The 18,865-nt window shown below is 40.5% G+C and overlaps 1 protein-coding gene across 2 annotated transcripts in view; it reads left to right on the plus strand.

Annotated features, from left to right (window-relative positions):
- Positions 1-18,865, plus strand: part of DNAH9 (dynein axonemal heavy chain 9) — a 336,893-nt gene that overhangs the window by 172,039 nt on the left and 145,989 nt on the right. For both annotated transcript variants that reach the window (XM_045824289.1, XM_045824290.1), the window contains exons 39-42: positions 3,902-4,067; positions 5,692-5,794; positions 6,314-6,553; positions 15,413-15,574. In XM_045824289.1, coding sequence (XP_045680245.1) covers positions 3,902-4,067; positions 5,692-5,794; positions 6,314-6,553; positions 15,413-15,574 — 671 coding nt within the window. The remainder of the gene's footprint in view (positions 1-3,901; positions 4,068-5,691; positions 5,795-6,313; positions 6,554-15,412; positions 15,575-18,865) is intronic.

Here is an 18,865-nt window from a genome sequence, read left to right on the forward strand (position 1 = left end):
TTAGGTCCCTATTACATTTTCTTCCTGTGTGGGCACTTACTAGCACATGGAATGCCTTTTGTAATTAATATGTGCCATGTATTTATGCCTTTTTAATGGAACTGGGAATAGTAGTTTAAATTAATAAAGGCTTTTTAGACTTTTAGGGTATTTTTTTGCATTTATGACATTGATGTCTAGAACAATAATTTATTTCAATGCTGAATCCTGGTACAGGAATATAACTTCATATTTTAACATTGTTCCACTATGGGAAACTATAATGAACTTTACTTTCCAAAAATTGTCAGTAAAGAAAAACTTCAAAATAATTTTCTTGAATTTTATTTTATTGATATATGAAATTAATTCCTTCAATTGTATTAAAAAAGGACGTTCAATGTGCCTTTAAGTTTTAGCTTCAACAATTTTTCTGTTAAATATGTAATTTCTTTATTAAAAAGACTTTTTGTTATTAAAAACTAAAAGCCTACTTGGCTTTTTAGCCTACTAAAACTTAATAAAAATAATTAAGTTTTAGGGAAATATGTATTTATCATATACAGATGTTTACAATATGTGAAATTTTAAAAAGAGCAAGTAGAATATGCAGTATAATTCTGACTTTGTAAAAGGAAAATCTAACAGAACAAATACACTAGGATGAAATACACCAAAATGTTCAAAGTAATGCTTATGGCTAGGTGAAGAACTATAGGTAATTTTCATTTTCATCCTTATGATTTGCTATGCTTTTTATCAGTATATAATGAATATGCTTTGTTTTTATAATCATGCAAAGCATATTATTTTTGAAAGAATAAACACAAAACCCTCACAATATATCTAAATCTTAACATGAAAATTAGATAATGTGGAAAGAATAGTTCAAACACAGGTACACAAATCATGCTGATATGAAGAAAGACATGAATAATTACTAATGCTCCCTGTCAAAACATGCTCAGGCAATGAGTCGACTAAGCTGGGGATTCCTCAAGGGCAGAAGCCATGCTGCAATGATGTTTAAGAAGTAGTTTACAGAAGTGGTTACATGAGGTAACCCGGGCTGGAATCCTGGAGTTATCCTCAGTAGCTGTATGACCTTGGATAAAGTCCCTTAATTTCTCTAAGCCTCAGTTTTCTCATTTGTTAAAGATTTTTTAAAAGCTGGTGATAATAGATAATGGGGCAGCTCTTTGGGATCAATGATATAATGCATGTCAAATTCTCGGTATAAAGCAGGGTCCTGGTAATGTTCCATGGACGCATGAACGAACTGCTCTAGGTTCCGAGACTGGGGGACTTGGTGGGACTGGAAGGGCCAGGGACGTCCCTGGAGAGGGGTCGGATGTGATGGCTTACAAGGTCTTTCTCCCTGGGACATGAAAGAAGCAATAACATCGGCATTCACAGACCCAAATTCTCATTCCAGCAAAACGTTTAACCTGCCTTAGCCTCTATTACCTTAGTTACAAAGTGGGGATAATGGGTCTTTCTTTGCCTACTCATGGAGTTTGTTACAATAATAAACTTCATTCATCTATTCCTTAATGTAATAAATGATTTTCAAACATCCTACTTTATGCTAGATAATATTCTGTGCTGGGGGTACAATAATCAGAAAAACAGAGATTGCTGTCCCAGTGCAGGGGGAATGCAGGGTGTATGACAATAAACAAGATAAATAAGGGAAATATATAGGACACTAAGTGATAATAAGTGTTATGGAGAAAAGTGAAGCAGGGACAGGGACTAGGAGGGGGTGGTGATTTTAGCTAGAGTGGCAGGAAGGGCTTACTGAGAAAGAGGCATTTGAGTGAGTATCTGAGATAAGTAAGAAGCACTATGTGAGCATTTGGGAGAAAGGGATTCCAGGCAGAGGAAAGTCCAGAGCAAAGGACCTGAGGCAGAGTGGAGGGAGTGAGGAGGGGAGGAGTAGCAGAGAAAAACAGATGCAAGGTCTGTGGATGGAACCAGACCGGCTTTTTGCCTCAAGTGAGATGGGCTGTCACCCCAGAGTTTTAACAGGGGACTGGCCGCCCTGATTTATATCTTAGAAGGATACCTAGTCTGCTGTTCTGAGAATACAGTGAAGGGGACTAGGGTGAGAGTAGGAAGGCCATTAGGAGGATTTTTTAGTTACTAGATGAGAGCCGATGAACAAGGATGGTAACAGTGGAGACAGTGAAATGAGATAACAAATACGAACTCACTTTGAAGATGAAATGGCTCCTTAAATGTATGATCTGGTCAAACAGCGCTGGAGGGCAGCTGGTGCTGCTTCACAGGAACCGCGGCTGCTGAGCACCTCACACGGAGAAATTCGGACAGTGGTGCGGAGGAATTCCTGCCGGATGTGGGCCGGCCCTCAGCACTTGTTTATCACAATGCAGACCCCAGGCTATGTTTCTTTGTATGTCTCATGTGTTTGGTACCTCAAAATCAACGCGTTTGCTGCCACTTAAACCCACTCTGCTCCTCCAGTTCTGGCTGGAAACAGAATAATCTGCTACAGTTCTGACAGAGGGACTCAGAGCGAGGGTTGGGCAAGAAGGGACCAAAGTGTGCGCGCCTTTCCCTAGGGGGCTTCTCTTTCTCTGGGGTACTTAGTGTGTCCTTTTGAAATAATCTGCTGCCTTCCAAGGCCACTTGTCACTAACTGACAGACTTTTCTCCTCAACAATCTTTTAGAAGCACAAAGAGCTTAATCAACCCAAATTACAGGGTCTTATTATTTTCAGGGGTTGATTTGAATATCACTGCTTTGGTAGGAGGAGAAACAAGTCTTTCTAAGGGGAGAATTTCTTCTTGAAAGGACTGTTCTCAAAAACACATCCTTGGCAGCCCATTAATTATATTTCATTTGACAGATCTCTTACATAGTTGTTATATCTTTAGGGGGAAAGAAGGTGTTGGGTGATTAATTGGTTGATAGTGTATGTTAATTGGATGCTAATTAAATTTAAATTTAATTCATATTTTAAACACTTAATTTAACTCAGGACCAGAAAATTAGAATATTCAAGCTTCTTGAAGGAACTTGTCTTTCTATCTGTCACCTTCTATGTCTACTGGCACTTTCTCCTTATTTACAAACTTGTTTTTCAAGGGAAAGAATCAGAGGGTTCTTGGAGCTTCCAGCTATAATAGGAAATGTTGGTTCTTGCAATGCATAAATATTTAATTGCTTGATTGAAAAAAAAATACATATACCTCCACCCTATTACTTACATTTGTTCTAAACAAGTCCTGTCAGGTAGGGAAATGGTCCTGTTGGATCCTATTCCCCCGGGTGGATAATTGAAGAGATACCTCCCAAAGAGAGTTTGCTCTGAGTCCCCAGAAAGATCCTGAGATGCTGTGGGAGAAGCCAGACAGCCTGAAGGTGCTGGGAAGAAGGCGGGGTTCGCGATACTGGAAACTTCTCAGAAATTCTCTGAGACCTTGGAACAGTCAAAGTATCTTCTGTGTCTGGGCTGGTCTATAAGCAAAGAAAACTGACCACGAGCATTCTAGGAGGAGCAAGGGCTTCGTCATTTGCCCTGGATTTGCATACTTGCTCCACCTTAGAAAAGTTGCTTTATTCTTCTGAGCCTCAGTTTCCTCATCTCTAAAATGGGATAGTAGTGCTAGTCTTACTATGACATGATAAGGGTAAAGTGAGATAATTAATGCTTGTGAAAGCCTAACACACTGCACAGAGTAAGAAGTTCAATGCCTATAGGGCACTGTTGGCAGCACTGCCAGACCATTCCAATGTCACCTGGTCCTGCAGAACACCTGCATCCAGGAGTGACTACTGCTGCTGTTAGCACGCACATACACGCTGTACCCCAGCCTGTCCTTGACCTCTGTACTGTCTTGGTCCTGATACCTGATGTTTGAATGTCCTTTTCTCACTGACTGGCTTTCTTATCAGCTGTCCTGGAGAAACCTCTAGAAAAGAAGGCTGGGAGAAATTACGGCCCCCCAGGGAACAAGAAGCTCATCTATTTCATCGATGACATGAACATGCCCGAGGTGGATGCCTATGGGACAGTGCAGCCCCACACCATTATCAGGCAGCACCTGGACTACAGGCACTGGTAAGAGCCCATGCTGGGCACTCGGGCTGGTGGAGAAAGGACCAAGGCAGGGCTGTGGGCCTGCCGCCATTCCCTGGGGGCTGCACACCTCAGCCTGGCTCTGGTGCCAGAGGAGATTCCCCCTGAAACTCCATTCCTCATGGAGTCTGCTCTCTGGAGGGAGTTTTCAGGCAGTGGCTTTGCTCCCCAAGTGAAAAGAAGGTACTGAGCTCACATCTAAGGGGGAAAAGCCTACTTTTTTATTCAATATTCTTCTCAAAAGTTATCTTCTCCAAATCCCCAGAGGAGAATGAACCACTCCTCTTCCCCTCCTTGTGGTCCCATAGCACCGAGCAGATACCTCAATGACCACACCTAACCTGCTGCACAGGGCTGAGTGTCTGTGGGTCTTAACAACCCTGGTCTGAGCAACTCACAGGTCCAATATTATCTCTTGCAACAGTATGGTTTTTAATGACAAAAGGTCTGAACTTGCAAAAAAAAAAAGTAAATCAGTGATTTGAGACCATTTGGCTCACCTTCATACCTCACATGGAATCAGTGGATGAAAAGGAGTAGGGAGTATGAAGAGGGAATTCAGAGACAACTAGAGTTGGGGTGGTAATCTGAGTTGCCTTTCATTCATTCCAAAGTTTCTGTCAGATGCCTGCCATGTACAACCACCCACAATCTCCACGCCAGCATCTGAGCAGCCAAACTAAACTGGAAGGAATCAGAGTCAGGCTTCCCAGTTTTACTTTGGATTCATTCAAGGTCACAAGTCTTAAATGAGAAGTAGAAATTTCCTGGAAATTCTACCATATTGCTTCTGTATGTTTACATTTTCATTCTCAGAAATATTCACAAGCTTCCCACCCACCTCAACTGATGACCACGCACCATCTGCCATCTTGCTTACACATCTATACAACTTAGTTACATCCCCAAGCATTCTCTGTCCCTGCACCTGTTACATCTTCCCTGAGGCATAACCACCCACCAGCATCTTGATTCTACTTTCTTCTACCTCCTGAAATCCTTACTTCATCAACTAGTCCCCTGTCTCCTTCATACATATATTTAAACTTGCGTAAATTTCTATTGTTTTAAAAAATCATTCTCTATTTACTGCTCTTTCTCTCCCTGCATAATCAAATTTCTCACTGTCTTCACTCCCTCATCTCCTGCTCATCTTCAGTCCACTATTATTTAGTTTCTATGTCCTCCATTTTAGTAAACTCTTCTTGTTCAACTACTAACTGTATCTTTATTATGCAATCCAACAAATACAGCTGAGTCATCATCTTTTTTCTTCTCTCTGCAGCACTTGATGTGGTTGATTGTTTTCTCTTTTTGGAAATACTGATTTCCTTTGCTTTCCTGGGGTGCCATGCACCCCTGATTTTCCTCCTATCTCTTAGTCCATCTTGGTGGTCTCCTTCTCATGCTATTTCCATAAATATTGGATCTTTCAAGATTTTATCCTGGGCTCATGTCTCTTCTCAGTCTCTGCGAATGGATCCGGATATTTTTTAACCACCCAAACATGTGAATGATAAGGGCACATTGCACTTTGCCTCTTGACAAGGCACATTCTTGTCTGGGCCCTTGCACAATGCTCAACTGTGGTTTCTGACTGTTCCAGGTATGATCGGAACAAGCTGTCTCTAAAGGAGATCATGAATGTACAGTATGTTTCCTGTATGAACCCCACTTCAGGCAGCTTCACCATCAACCCACGTCTGCAGGTAGGGGAGGAGCCATGGCCCTGGAATCCTAAATACTACCTCACCAGGACTGATGTCACTTGATTATAAGTAATTATTGTCCCTACCCCATTCCAGCCTTTAAAACTGGTAAATCATAATGGATGTTAACTTTCTAGGAAGAGAAACTCCTTGACCTAGGGTCACAAAGCTGTGTAGAGATGAAAGGGGTCATAGAGATGAAATGGCTTTCTGAAGGTCATGTGGATATTTGGTGTCAAATTTAGATTTGGAATCTGGTTCCCTAAGTCCAAGTTCAATTCACTTCTTAGTACCCCATACTGACATCTTTGACCCAAGATTCAAAGCCAATTCTTCCCCCAGTCATTTTAGGTTCAACCTAAATTGAGGTTTAGTGTGAAAAAACATGGCCAGAATATAGAACCAAAAGCCCTTAGGTGGATTTGTTACTGTTATATCTAAATTCAGAAAAGATGATTTTCAATCTGTGATAACAGGTGTCTAACTCAGGCCCCCTCACATTCCTCTGTTTCCTCACAGCGTCACTTCAGTGTTTTCGGCCTCTCCTTTCCTGGAGCAGATGCCCTGTCCTCCATCTATAGCACCATCTTGACTCAGCACCTGAGGCTCGGGAACTTCCCAGCATCTCTGCAGAAATCCATCCCCCAGCTGATCACTCTGGCCCTCACTTTCCATCAGAAAATTGCCACCACATTCCTACCCACAGCAATCAAATTCCACTATATCTTCAATCTCAGAGACTTCGCCAATATTTTCCAGGTGAGTCCATCTGCTCCAAGACACTGCAGAAGGCTCAGTGATGATCCAGTTCCTCTCATTCTTGGTAAAATGATAGTTAATGCCAAACTCTTGGCAGAGGCCCAGTTCCTATGGAGTCAAAAACATAAGCTAATAACTCGAGTCCCATGGGCTCTGGGAGTGAGGACCTCAAAAAACAGAGTTTTGTCTGTCTGTCAGCTCAATTACTTCCCAATAAGCAGAATGCATTTCTGAGTTGGTTCCTTTGGACTAGAGAAGTCTCAGCATCTTGGAGATAATGTTACATAATCACTTTAGCATGCCTAGGGGAAAATGGCAGAGAAGAATGAAAGAGAAAACTGTTTTGCAGGCCCTGGTGGTATATCCATTGTTCTCGGATGAAAACGAATGTCCCAACCATGCAGGATGGCTCTGCCTCCTGAAGAAGCCATGTCATAATATTTCTGAGCCACCACCTTCCAGCCTCTGCAATCCTCAGTTCCAAAAATTCCAGGTTCTTCTCCAGGCCAAAGCCATTTCAGACCCTTTCAGCTGTTCATCTGAATTCTGATGGGCTATCTCTGCCCATGGCTTTCAGTTGCTTGACCTTTCACTCAGTGCAGTGCAGCAAACCTGGCCCTCTCTTGCCCTCAGTCCGGTGCAGCATCCTCACGTGGTGACCTCCACAACTCTCCAATCCTGGACAAGAATCTGCACAGACTACTGTTCAGAGAGATCCACCCTGAGATAGTCCTGGGCCGTTATTAGGAGAAAATGCTTTTCATACTAAGCAGAGGCCACACCCGTAAGGGAGTGTCAGCCAGATCAGGCAGGACCCTTCATGGGCAGCACATGTGTTTGGAATGAATTACTCAGCACACCGCCTGTGCAGGTCAGACTCTGGGGAACCCAAGACTAGCCAAGGGCCACACCCTGAGGACATAGGGCTCAGGTGGCAAACACAAGGCCCATGGGCTGAATCCAGCCCTCCACCTTGTTTTATCTGGCCCAGCACCTTGTTTCTACCCAGTGACAGCACAGAGCTCTCGCTTAACAGTTAAGGAGTTGCTACATTTATACAGTCCTAAAATTACATTCGGCCCTTTGAAGGCAACCACCAGGTTGATGTGGCCCCAGTGAAAATGAGTTTGACACCCCTGACACCCAGGCCTGCATGTTCCACCCAGGACTCTTGGTTATAAGGAGCAGAAACCCGCTAAACATCTGTTCAAATATCCAAGAGCTATGCCCCCAGAGGCTTAACCTGAAGGTGGCATCACTGAACCCCACAGCAAGGTCCACTCTCTGAGAACATCTGTAAACTGGCACAGGAGAGCACTCCTGGAAGGACCACAGACCTCCCAAGCATTACCTCCTTAAAAATGAGGGAACAGAGACCTGCTAAGATTATATGGATTTGCCTAAGAGCACACAGCCAGCCAGTGAAGAAAATGGAACTAGAATCTTGGTCTTTGGGTTCCTGGCCTGGGCCCCTTTCCATCACCACATCATTCTGTGCTTCTCATCTGTACTTCCAACGAGGCAAACAAGCCTAGGAGAGTTAAGGCCGCAAGAGGGACTCAGCTCCAAGTCTGTCTTCAGGTCCAGAGCCATCAGGTCTGGGTGATGGCAAGAGTGTACCCATGCTTATCTCCCTTTTATTGAGTATTAATTTCAAAGGAATTTTTTATCACATGATCCCTCTCTTAAATCTCACTGTAGCATGATGAGGTGGGGGTGTTACCATCTGTATTTTCCAAGTTAATAAAAGAGTTAAAGTCATTTGATGAAATATTGCTCATAGTAGCAGAACTCAAGGGAAAAGAGGTATGAAGTCTCTTCCAGAAGTACCCAGCACTAGCTCCTATCTGGACGGGCACCTTGTCACCTGTACAACTTAAACTTTATACTCATGGCAACCCTTTGGGATACACATTCTTATCCCAGTTCAGCAGAGACTCAGAGAAGTTGCCAGCATGGAGTTACCAGAGAAGTTGCCAGCATAGACGTTCACAGAGGTAGAAAAGTATAAAACAACGTCAGCCAGGTAACAAGCAGTCTGGTCTGGTGGGGACAGCAAGTGATAGGGAGGGGCTGGTAAGAGTAGAAAGATTGTCTGAGCCCGGAGTGAGCCCTCACAAAAAGCCTGATTTTAGTCTGCGACAGTAGCTGGTGTTTACTGAGCACAGTTCTAAGCCTGATGATTTAATACTCACAACAACCATATGAGGTAAAATACTGACCATTTCAGTTTAGAAATGACAAAGCTGGGCCATTGACAGATCAAGTACTGTGAGCATGATCACAGAGCTGGCAAGCAGCAGCAATGATGCTAGCTACCGGAAGCTAGAAAATTCAGCTCCACTGTGCATGTAGTTGGGGCAAGGGAGGCTTCCTGAGGAAAGTGCTATTCCAGCCTTGTTTCAGGGGTGATAATGGAGTGGGAGTGAATCTCTTGTTCCCCTGGTCTGTTTCTTTGCCAGACTCAGGTGGCTTCAGTGGCCACTTCTGGGCTCTGTGTCCCAACCAGGCCTGTCTACAGCCTGCCAGCTGTCAGCCACTTGCCGCAAGGGTAGAAGAGTGCAGCCCCCTTGAAACACCTGCCTCCCCCCAAGCACACAGGCCCAGACTCTGCTCCAGAGGGGAGCTGCTAGCTCAAAGCCTAACCACATGCTTCCCCTACATCCTTCCTGCCTGCCTGCCTGTCTAGAGGCCTAATGGGCAACAACCCTGCATAGGGAGTCCAATGTTTTCCTCCATCCAGCTGGATCGAAGGCCCTACCATTGAGACTGGATCTGCACTTCCTCCCTCTGTCCCATTCAGGACAGAATTTGATAGTTCTCTGAGTATCAGAAATTACTATCCATTCCCATCTCAGTGTGACACATCACTATGTAGATGGTGCTAAGTTTGCACTCGCCATACTCATGCTGACGCTGTCCTTCACTGTCAGTCAGCCTGAGTGTTCAGCTATAATAGGCTCACAGTCCTCAACAGCATTCCTCACTGCCAAACACAGCCCTGGGAGTGGAATTCCTGGTGGGTGCTTCTTCATGCCCTCCACAGCTAATGCATGGCTGTGGACCTAATGGAATGTCTTTTTTTTTTTTAAAGAAACTTTTACTAAGTGTAGCATACAAGTAGAAAAGCACTTAAGTCCTAAGTATAGAGCTTGGTTAATTGTCACGAAGTCATCACACCTGTATAACCACAACTTAGAATCACAGCTCAAGAATATCCCCTTGTCCCTGAAGCTCCCCTTGGTCTGTCTTCAGGCATTCTTTCCTCCTCTGTTTGATATTATGATGGTACCAATACACAGAATCAGGCTGTTGGTAAAAATAAAAACAATTTCTTTCCTTCCAGTCTTCAAATCTTCTATTTGTTTTTCCTGTCCTATTGTTCTGGCTACAACTGCTAGTACAATGGTGAAAAGAAGTGGTGAGTGTGGTCTTGTTGCACTCTTAATTACAGGGGGAAAGCTTTTAATAGTTGGCCATGAAGTATGATGCTTACTACAGGTTTATGCAGATGCTCTTTATCAGATTAAGATTAATTTCTTCTTTTTCATACTTTCACAAAGAGTTTTAATCATGAATCTATGTTGAAACTTAAATTATTTCTCTGTATCTATTGAAATAATTATATCATGTTTTTCTCCTTTTTACTGGAAATGTGATAAATCACATTGATTATTTTTGAATGTAAGATTAATCTTGCACTTCTGTAATCAAACCAACTTAGTCATTACATGTTAAGCTTTTAATATTTTGCTACATTCCACTTACTATTTTTTTCTATATAATTTTTACATCTATATTGAATGTCCTATAATTTTTCTTTTTTCTATTATTCTAAGGTTATGAAGCCCTTGTAAGATACACTGAGAATTGTTCCCTCTTTTTTTCCTCTCTGGAAGATTCTGTAAAATGTGTTGTGCCTTCCTTAAATGTCAGAAGAATTTACTGATGAAATCATCAGGAGTTTTCTTTGTAGAAGATTTTAAATTATAAATTTAATTTATTTAGCACATATTAGACATTTCAGATTCTCTATTTCTCAATGTATCAGTTCTGGCAAGATGTTGATGTCAACAATTTCTAGTTGACATAAAACTTTATTATCCTGTTATTATCTTTCAAATATCTGCTGTAACAGACATCATTTCCTCTTATTCTGAATATTGATCATGTATGCCTTTTCTGTTTTCTCTTTCTATTTTCTATCAGTCTTACTAGAGGGTTATCAATCTTGCTAGTGTTTTCAAAGAAACCAAAGTTATCAATATTATGTTTTTTACTTTATTGACTGTCTCTATTTGATATCTGTTTTTTATTATTAAAATTTACTCTTATCATCTCTTTCTTCCTACTCACTTTTGGTTTTGGGTTAGTTTTTTCTTCTTATTTATAACTTCTTGACAGGGCTCCTGAGGTCATTATTTGTCAGCCTTCCTAGTTGACTGGCCCTTTTCTTATTATTGAATGTACTTTATATCTAACCATGGCTCTTGCTTTAAAGTCAACTTTGTATGATATTAGCATGGTTATTGCATATTCTTTTAGTATGTTTATGCTATATTGTTTTCCAGCTTCTTATCCAGTTCTTTTGTACTTTTATATTCAAGATATATTTCATATGGGCAGCATACAGTTAGATTTTTTAAATCTAGCCTGATAATCATTGCCTTTTAATTAAAATGTTTAGTTTATTTGTATTTGATGTTATTTTATATAATAAATATTTAAGATTAAATCAGCTTTATGCTATTTGTTTTCAGTATATCATATCTAGTCTATGTTTCCTTTTCTTTAATTTCTTGAATTTTACTGAACTAATTATATTTTTATTCTTTGTTTTTTCTTTTAGTGTACCATTCATCCTTTTAATATTCATCTAATGATTACCAAGTGCATCATTTTATTCTTTTTCCTTTATAAATAAGTACTTTTATCAATTACCATAATGCAAGGATCTTACAACAATTTTCCTCCCTTCAATTTTTATGCTAGTTATTTATTTTAATTCAATGTGCATTGAAAACCCAAATACACCAATATTTGTGCCTTAGTAAGTCAATATTTATTTAGATTTCTTCACACAGTAACCTTTCCATTGATTTTATTCTTGCTGCATTTTGATTTTATTAGATTTAAAATACATTTATTTCTTATTTTTAAAGAATTTTGGAAGGGGATTTCCTTCCAACCAATTCTCAGTTAGCAGAAATTTTTTTCCTCCAGCACTTTGAAGTGTTATTCCATTGTCTTCTGGTTTCCATTGTTTCTATTGAGAAATTATCTCTAAGTCTTACTGTTCCTTTGAGAGTCTATGAGTCTATGTGGAAAAAAAGAGTTTCTTTCTTCACTTGTCCACTTCTAAAAATGTTTCTCTGTCTTTGATTTTCAAAAATTTCACTATTATGCCTAAGGTATCTAGGAGGTATTTTTTATATTTATCCTGCTTAGTGTTTGTAGCATTTTTGAATCTGGTTTAATGTCCTTTTTTCAGTTTTGAAGTTGTTAGAGCTTCTATCTTTTTAATTCTTTACTTCATGGAAATTTAATTTAAAAAAATTTTTATTGTTGTTCAAATACAGTTTTCCACCTTTCCCCCCACCCCTCCCAACCACCCCAACCCTCCCCACTGTCCTCGCCCATTTCTTTAAACATTGTTTCCACTTCTCTCTTTCTTCTACTTTTGGTATTCCAGCACATGTACAGACCTTTTCACTGTGTCTCATGTGCTTCATATGCTATGCTTTTTTTCTTTGGTAATTTTTATTTCTTTTTTTTTCCTGTTTGTTATTGAGTCTGAATATTTTGTGCTGATCCCTCTGTTCACCAGTTCTTTTTTCAGCTGCATCTATTCTTTGTTAACCCCATTTGATAATTTCTCAATTTCAGTAACTGTAATATGGGGATGATTTTTGATTTGACAATTTCTGTTTGATTTATTTTTAAAGGTTTCAGTACTATGCTGAGATTCTTTACCTGGTAATCTAACTTTTTGGTCATATAGTTATAGTTTTGATAAGGTTTGCACCTGGTAGTTACAATACCTAGATCTTCTGTAGGTCAGTTTTTTCTTGGTTTTGGTCATACCTCCTGATATTCCCAGTAATTTGTTTGATTGCCAGACTTATGAGTTCTAAAGTGTGCAGATAATTTGAGGGTTTAGATGATGTTATTTTCCTTCAGAAATTACATACTTATGCTTCTGGCAAGCAGTTACCAGGGATTGAGGAGGTTGAAGTTGGGCTTGAGTTCCTGTGAGGCCTGAATTACTTGTTCACACACACTCCTGGCATATAACCATTTGACGGAATCCTAGGGGTGTGGAGGATACTGGCCAGCAGTATCCATCCCTGCTGAGGATGCTTGTCGAAACACATGAACAACATACACAGGGACAACTGAGTCCTGTGGGGAAATAGGGACGAAACGACCATTCTCTCAAGTGGAGGGGGCCCTGTTCACCCACCCAAGCAGGCTTTTATTAAACATACCAATACACTTTGTCAATTACAGTCTGACAGGGAAGATAAAACAAGTAGTTTAGCCTTTCAAAGGGAGTGGCAGATCTCCTGCTGGGATTCTGAGCTTAGATTTGGGGGTTTTATCATTTAAAAAGACTACAGGACCTAAAAGCTTAGTTTCATTTCCTACCCATGCCTTCATATTCTAATTAAAGAGCATCCTCCAGCAAGCAGGTCTTACAGGGCCTTTCTTATTCTATGTATCAGGCCCGATTACCCCAGGGGTCCACTGACTCTGGTCTGGACTGCACCACCCCTGTCATTTCCACAGGCCTGAGTCAGGCAGAGGAGACAAAGGCAGCTGGGAGACTTGGATTTCTCACAACTAAAAACAAGGACTCAGGCTTCGACAAAGCCGAGGGGGCAGGGGTCTATATCAATCACCCTTCATTTCCACAGCCCCCCAAGTCCTTCCCTGAGGCCTCCATGTGGTCATGCCTGTTAGGCAATTCCCCCGTGGGAAATCTTACCCATCATTGGCTAACTGATCAAGCATTGGGGGGGCGGCACAGAACAGGCAGCATTCATGCCAGGGAAATAAGTTTTGTCTTCTTAGTGGCTCCTGGTTTGGAGGTCTCTTACTCAGCCTTAGTCGAGGGGGGTTACAGTTTCCTGAGACCAGGCAGGGTGGACCTCAACATAGGGGCTTTTAGATATGACCTCTTTCTTGGTCATCCCTGACCTCCAGTTTCCATCCTTCCTATCCCCATGAGATGAGAAACCTTTTCAGCATCCTAACCTCTCACTTGTCTCTGTCTCTGCAGTTTCTCAACCTATAAGCCATTGCTTGTGAAATGGCAGATGCCTGATGAAGATAAATGACACCAAAGTCAGGATTGATCTTGCTTCTTCCTCTTTTCTCTAGTATCCAAGCCCCTTAAGTACTTGCTCACTTGATTACTTTCTAATGCCTCTAAAAAGATAAACTTAAAAATAATTTTTCTATTTTTTGTAGTTGATCTCAGTGGGTTGGTCTGTGATCAGCTATTCTGCCATGACCAAAAGCAGAAACATTGATGGAGGTTCTTTCAATGTTCTAATAATTGATGGATCCAATGTCAGTTCATTCATTCCTTTGACAAGCATCCACTGAGAATCTAGTATATGCCAGGCACTATGCTAGGTACTTGGAATAAAATTATTAAAACAAACCATATCCAAAATGAAATCTCTCCATTTCTCTGCCTTTGAGACACTCGCCATGACCCGGAAGAGGCAAACCTGAACAAAGAAAAATAATTTTAGAACCTAATAATTCTAGAACCTAAATTATTTCAAAAAATAATTTTAGAACCTAATAATTCTCTTATAAATAGATATTTATACATAAAAGGTTATGTGGGCCACGTCAAGGAAGTGATGTTGGGCAGGGAAGAAGTTGTCAAGGAGGACTCCAACCAAGGATGCCAATTGATCTAGAGCTTGAAATATGAGCAGAGCAAACAAAGAAAAAGACATGAAGCACAGAAAGTAATTTGAGCTTTTGAAACTGAAATCTAGATTTTATAGAATGTGGTGATCAGAGTGATCTTGAGAAAGTGGACTGGTAATCATACTATAACCAGACCTTTATGCCATGTGTTGAATCTGAGCATTATTCTGCTGGGAGTGACAAACAATGAAATGACTGCTTTTTCTCTAAGACAAGAAAGACAGCAATGAAGACAAACATGGGAATGAATAAGTTTTAACTTATAGGACTTATTGAAGTTGTTGAGGGGCTCCAATCTTGATGGTCTTTATTTTTCAATGAAAAAGAAAGCTAAGACATTGGCTAATAGGAACAGAGATGTGACAGAAATTTGAAAAAAACAGTAAATATGTGAATAATCCCTGTGTTACACAGGAAGGAGAATCTCCTAGAGATGAACAAAAGTACTAATGACCCACAAAGGTTTGCGACATGCATTCTAGCCCTTTGTCCTCGTTAGGATTTCATATAAGCACTTGTGGCTCAGACTAATTTTCAAAATGGCACTTCAGGAATTGGAATACAGCAGAGAAGCCACATCCTTCCTCAGTGTGGTGATTTGGAAAGTAATGGTTAAAATTCCAGGATCTAAGTAAGGTCAGGCAAACTGATTTGAATACCTGTTGGTTCTGAATTAAGACCATGCACTATGTGATTGGTCATGCTTCCTATCTTTCTGAATCCTGATTTCCAAATTATACAAAGTGGATATAATAAAAATGATTTTGTGGGATGGTCATGATGGTTAAATGAGCTTTGTCTGGCAAAACATCTAGTCCAGTACCTGTCACATAACTGGCTTCAATACATTGTAGCTGTCGTAGTTTTAAGTTGTTACTCATGTTACTTTTTTGTCTGTTCTCCTTGAAGGGCATTCTCTTCTCCTCCGTGGAATGTATAAAGTCCACACAGGACCTAGCAAAGCTCTATCTGCATGAAGCAAATCGTATTTATCGGGATAAGCTGGTGGAAGAAAAGGACCTTGATCTTTTTGATAAAATCCAGATAGATGTGGTCAAGAAAATTTTTGATGTGAGTATTGCCCTGAGAAATTTTTTTACATTTGAAAAATAGTGATAATTATGCAGATGATAACCAAAATGATCAATATCTAGCCCATAAATTGGGGAAAATCAGAGATTACATAAGGAAAGGAAACTCTCATTATTTTGCCAAGGTGAAAAATGCTGGGGCAAGAAGAGGCAAATCAGTCACAGAATATCAGTGTTGAGAGGACCGTAGACATCAGCTGATCCAAGTTTGCGCTGACTCCCCTCAGTGGCCTTTCCCGGGTGAGTCATCACAGTTGAGGCGCCAGCATCCTTGGAAAGGCCCAATCTCATCTTCCCCATGGAGCCACTTTCAAACTTCGAATGACTGAAAATTTAGAACAACTTTGAAATTTGGGGACTTTGGAACAATTTTAAAGACTGAAGGTTGATTCTAATAATGATCTAAAATGCATTTCCCTGTCTCCTAATCCTAGGTCTATAAGACAAACCTTCAAATATTTTAAGGCCATTTATCTCGCCCTTCATGGGGCTTCTCTTCTCCAAGCCAAATAGTCTCAGTTCTTGTAGCCATTCCTGACAGGGCTTGTTTTCAAACTCAGAGTTATTTGACACCATCTTGGTTATTCTCCCTTTGCTTTCTCCTCTGAAATCATGGTGCCTGACTTTCACCCCAGCCCCAACTGGTGTCTGACCAAAAGCAAGATCATCATTTCCCTTTGCTGATACACCATAATTTTGTTACTCTAGTTTCCAAAATGTGTCCTGCTAGTTATACCACAATATACTCCTTTGAAAAAGGGTATCTGAGATTTCTCAAGTTGAGAAACAACTTTGTATCATATTCCTTTCTTAGAAATTCAGTGCATTCCACATTGAAGCCCTGAGCATCTTGAATGACCCTGATTCATATACCATTTCCCAAACATGTTGGACCCTACAGCTCTTTCCCTCCATCAAAGCTATTAATAATTTTCAGAATGATTAGTTCATAGAATATACCTTGGAAACAGTGATATGTTATCACATCCTATGATCACATAACATTTCTTAGTGTAAAAATCACCCCAAAACTAACACTGAGCCTTTTGTTGAACAAAGCCCCATATTTTTCACACATACTTCTTGTCTGTCCTCTCTTGAACTTAGAAATAATCAAATCTTGTATTTAAATGTATCGTGTTGTCCCTGTGTTCACCTCGTTAGGTTTAGCTCTCCACATGTTTTCCTGATTAGATCCTGGGTCTAGCTCTGAAAATGGTTACTGTCCATGCAGACTTATAGGACAGCTTTATGAATCTTTGCACAGCACTTTTTAGAAATATTTTTTAATTAATTAATTTATATATCTATTTTTTTATTTTAGACAGAAGGGAAGGGAGGGGGAAAGAGAAGGACAGACACATCAATGTGTGGTTGCCTCTCACAGACCTGATGAAGCCCGCAACCCAGGCATGTGCCCTGACTGGGAGTCAAACCCACAACCTTTTGGTTCACAGACTGGTGCTCAATCCACTGAGCAACACCAGGCAGGGCTGCACAGCATTTTAAGTAACTTAGTCTTCCCTTTCCTAGTTCAAGCACTCTGAATTCCTCCACTTATCCCATCATTTTTACATGGTCAGATGTTCAGCACTCTCACATGTTAGATACTCCTATCTGAGCACTGTAGAATGTGCCAATGCATTTTTTCATGGTTAGCTCTGCCAATGAGCCTTTACTGTCTCATTAGATTGGTCTAAGCCAGCACCTCAGCGTGACAACACTCTGTGCCTGAGACAGAGGTTTCTGTGTGTGTCTGGACCCTCAGGACATGTATTTTTGATCATAGACCCAGACATAATTAACACTGCTGTTATCCTCTCCCAACAGCATTTGTTGAGGTTTTATTTTTTTTGTATTAGTGCACATTTTTATTTCTGCACAAACAGCATTTATACCTTCCTTTTCAAATGAATTTTACCCTTTTTTCACCGTTAGAATCTCTGTAGAAATAAGCATTAATTTCAGTCTTACTGCAAATACAGGGTCATAATTATAAATAAACACTGTCACAGCATAAACTCAGTGAAGAAATCTTGCTCTCTTACCTAACAATGGAATTCTTGGAAGTTGAACTCTATTATTTGGCTTTACCAAAAATATAATCATTTCATTCTTGATTTTCATTACTGTAAAAGCAAAATTCTTGGTCCTTTTCTCCTTCTAAGGATCAGGGGCAGAACGACTCACTCTATCTCATTACTGTACCATGGGTAAGATGTCACCACCCCATCCACTGCTGGAGCCCACAAGCCTAGGAAGGCACGCCCTGGGGCTGCTCCTTGTCTGTGGCTGAGGCAGCTCTAAACAGAGCTCGTGCTGGAGCATAATATATGCACTTTTCATCCTTTTACAACCATCCTGATTGTGTGAATCTTCTCTCACAACCATCTTTTTGGCAAAATATATGTGCATGTTGAGGGAAACCTGTACTGTGTATGAGCAGTGTTGAGACAAAATTAAAATTCCAAAGGCATTCCTTTCAACCTTTCAACCAGTTATGTGACAAGCACACATAAACTAATCACTAAAATTCTGTGGCACACCAAAAGTATATTATATTTTTTGCAAATCTGACCATTAGGTATAATTTTGATGTACTCACACTGGACAGCTATGGTTGTGTGCTGTCCAGATTTTTATTTGACAATCTAAGGGAAAAGAGTCACTATTAAGAATTTTTTGATTCACTGAGTGGGTTGGTTTTCTCTCGCCCTCCTGTACAGCTTGGCTCTGATCAAAAAATCAGAGACGTGGTCTGTTCATCAAAGTGTCTTTGTATTCCAGGCTTTTCAGCCTGCACTTTGGCTGTTCCTCTGCTAGACTGTTCATGTAAATTGACTGCCATCAGGACTCATTCCCAGTATATTAGCTCATTTTCAAACTGGGCAAATGGACTCCCACATCACTTTCCCGCATGTTCTCCTCAAGTAGCAAGAATGACTTTCCTGCCTTGCATTAAATCTTATCCAAATATCTGGACATTTATTGTTATAGTCTAGCAAAACAAGAATAGTTTAAGGGGTTTCTATGGCCCTGAAACTACCTTTAAAATATAATAACTTGACAGAGACTAGACTTCCGGCCAACATGGAGGCGTAGGTAGACACACTGTGCCTCCTTGCACAACCAAAATTAAGGACAACAAAAATTTAGAAACAAAAGTACAACCATATCTAACAGAAAATTGAACTGTAGGGAAGTCCGACAACCATTCATTCAGACTGGTAAGAGGGGCAGAGTCGGTGGCTGGTGGAGAGGGGTTGCAGCA

The sequence above is a fragment of the Phyllostomus hastatus genome, unplaced genomic scaffold (genome assembly GCF_019186645.2).
Source record: "Phyllostomus hastatus isolate PE091 unplaced genomic scaffold, TTU_PhHast_1.1 phas_scaffold_55, whole genome shotgun sequence".
NCBI lineage: Eukaryota > Metazoa > Chordata > Mammalia > Chiroptera > Phyllostomidae > Phyllostomus > Phyllostomus hastatus.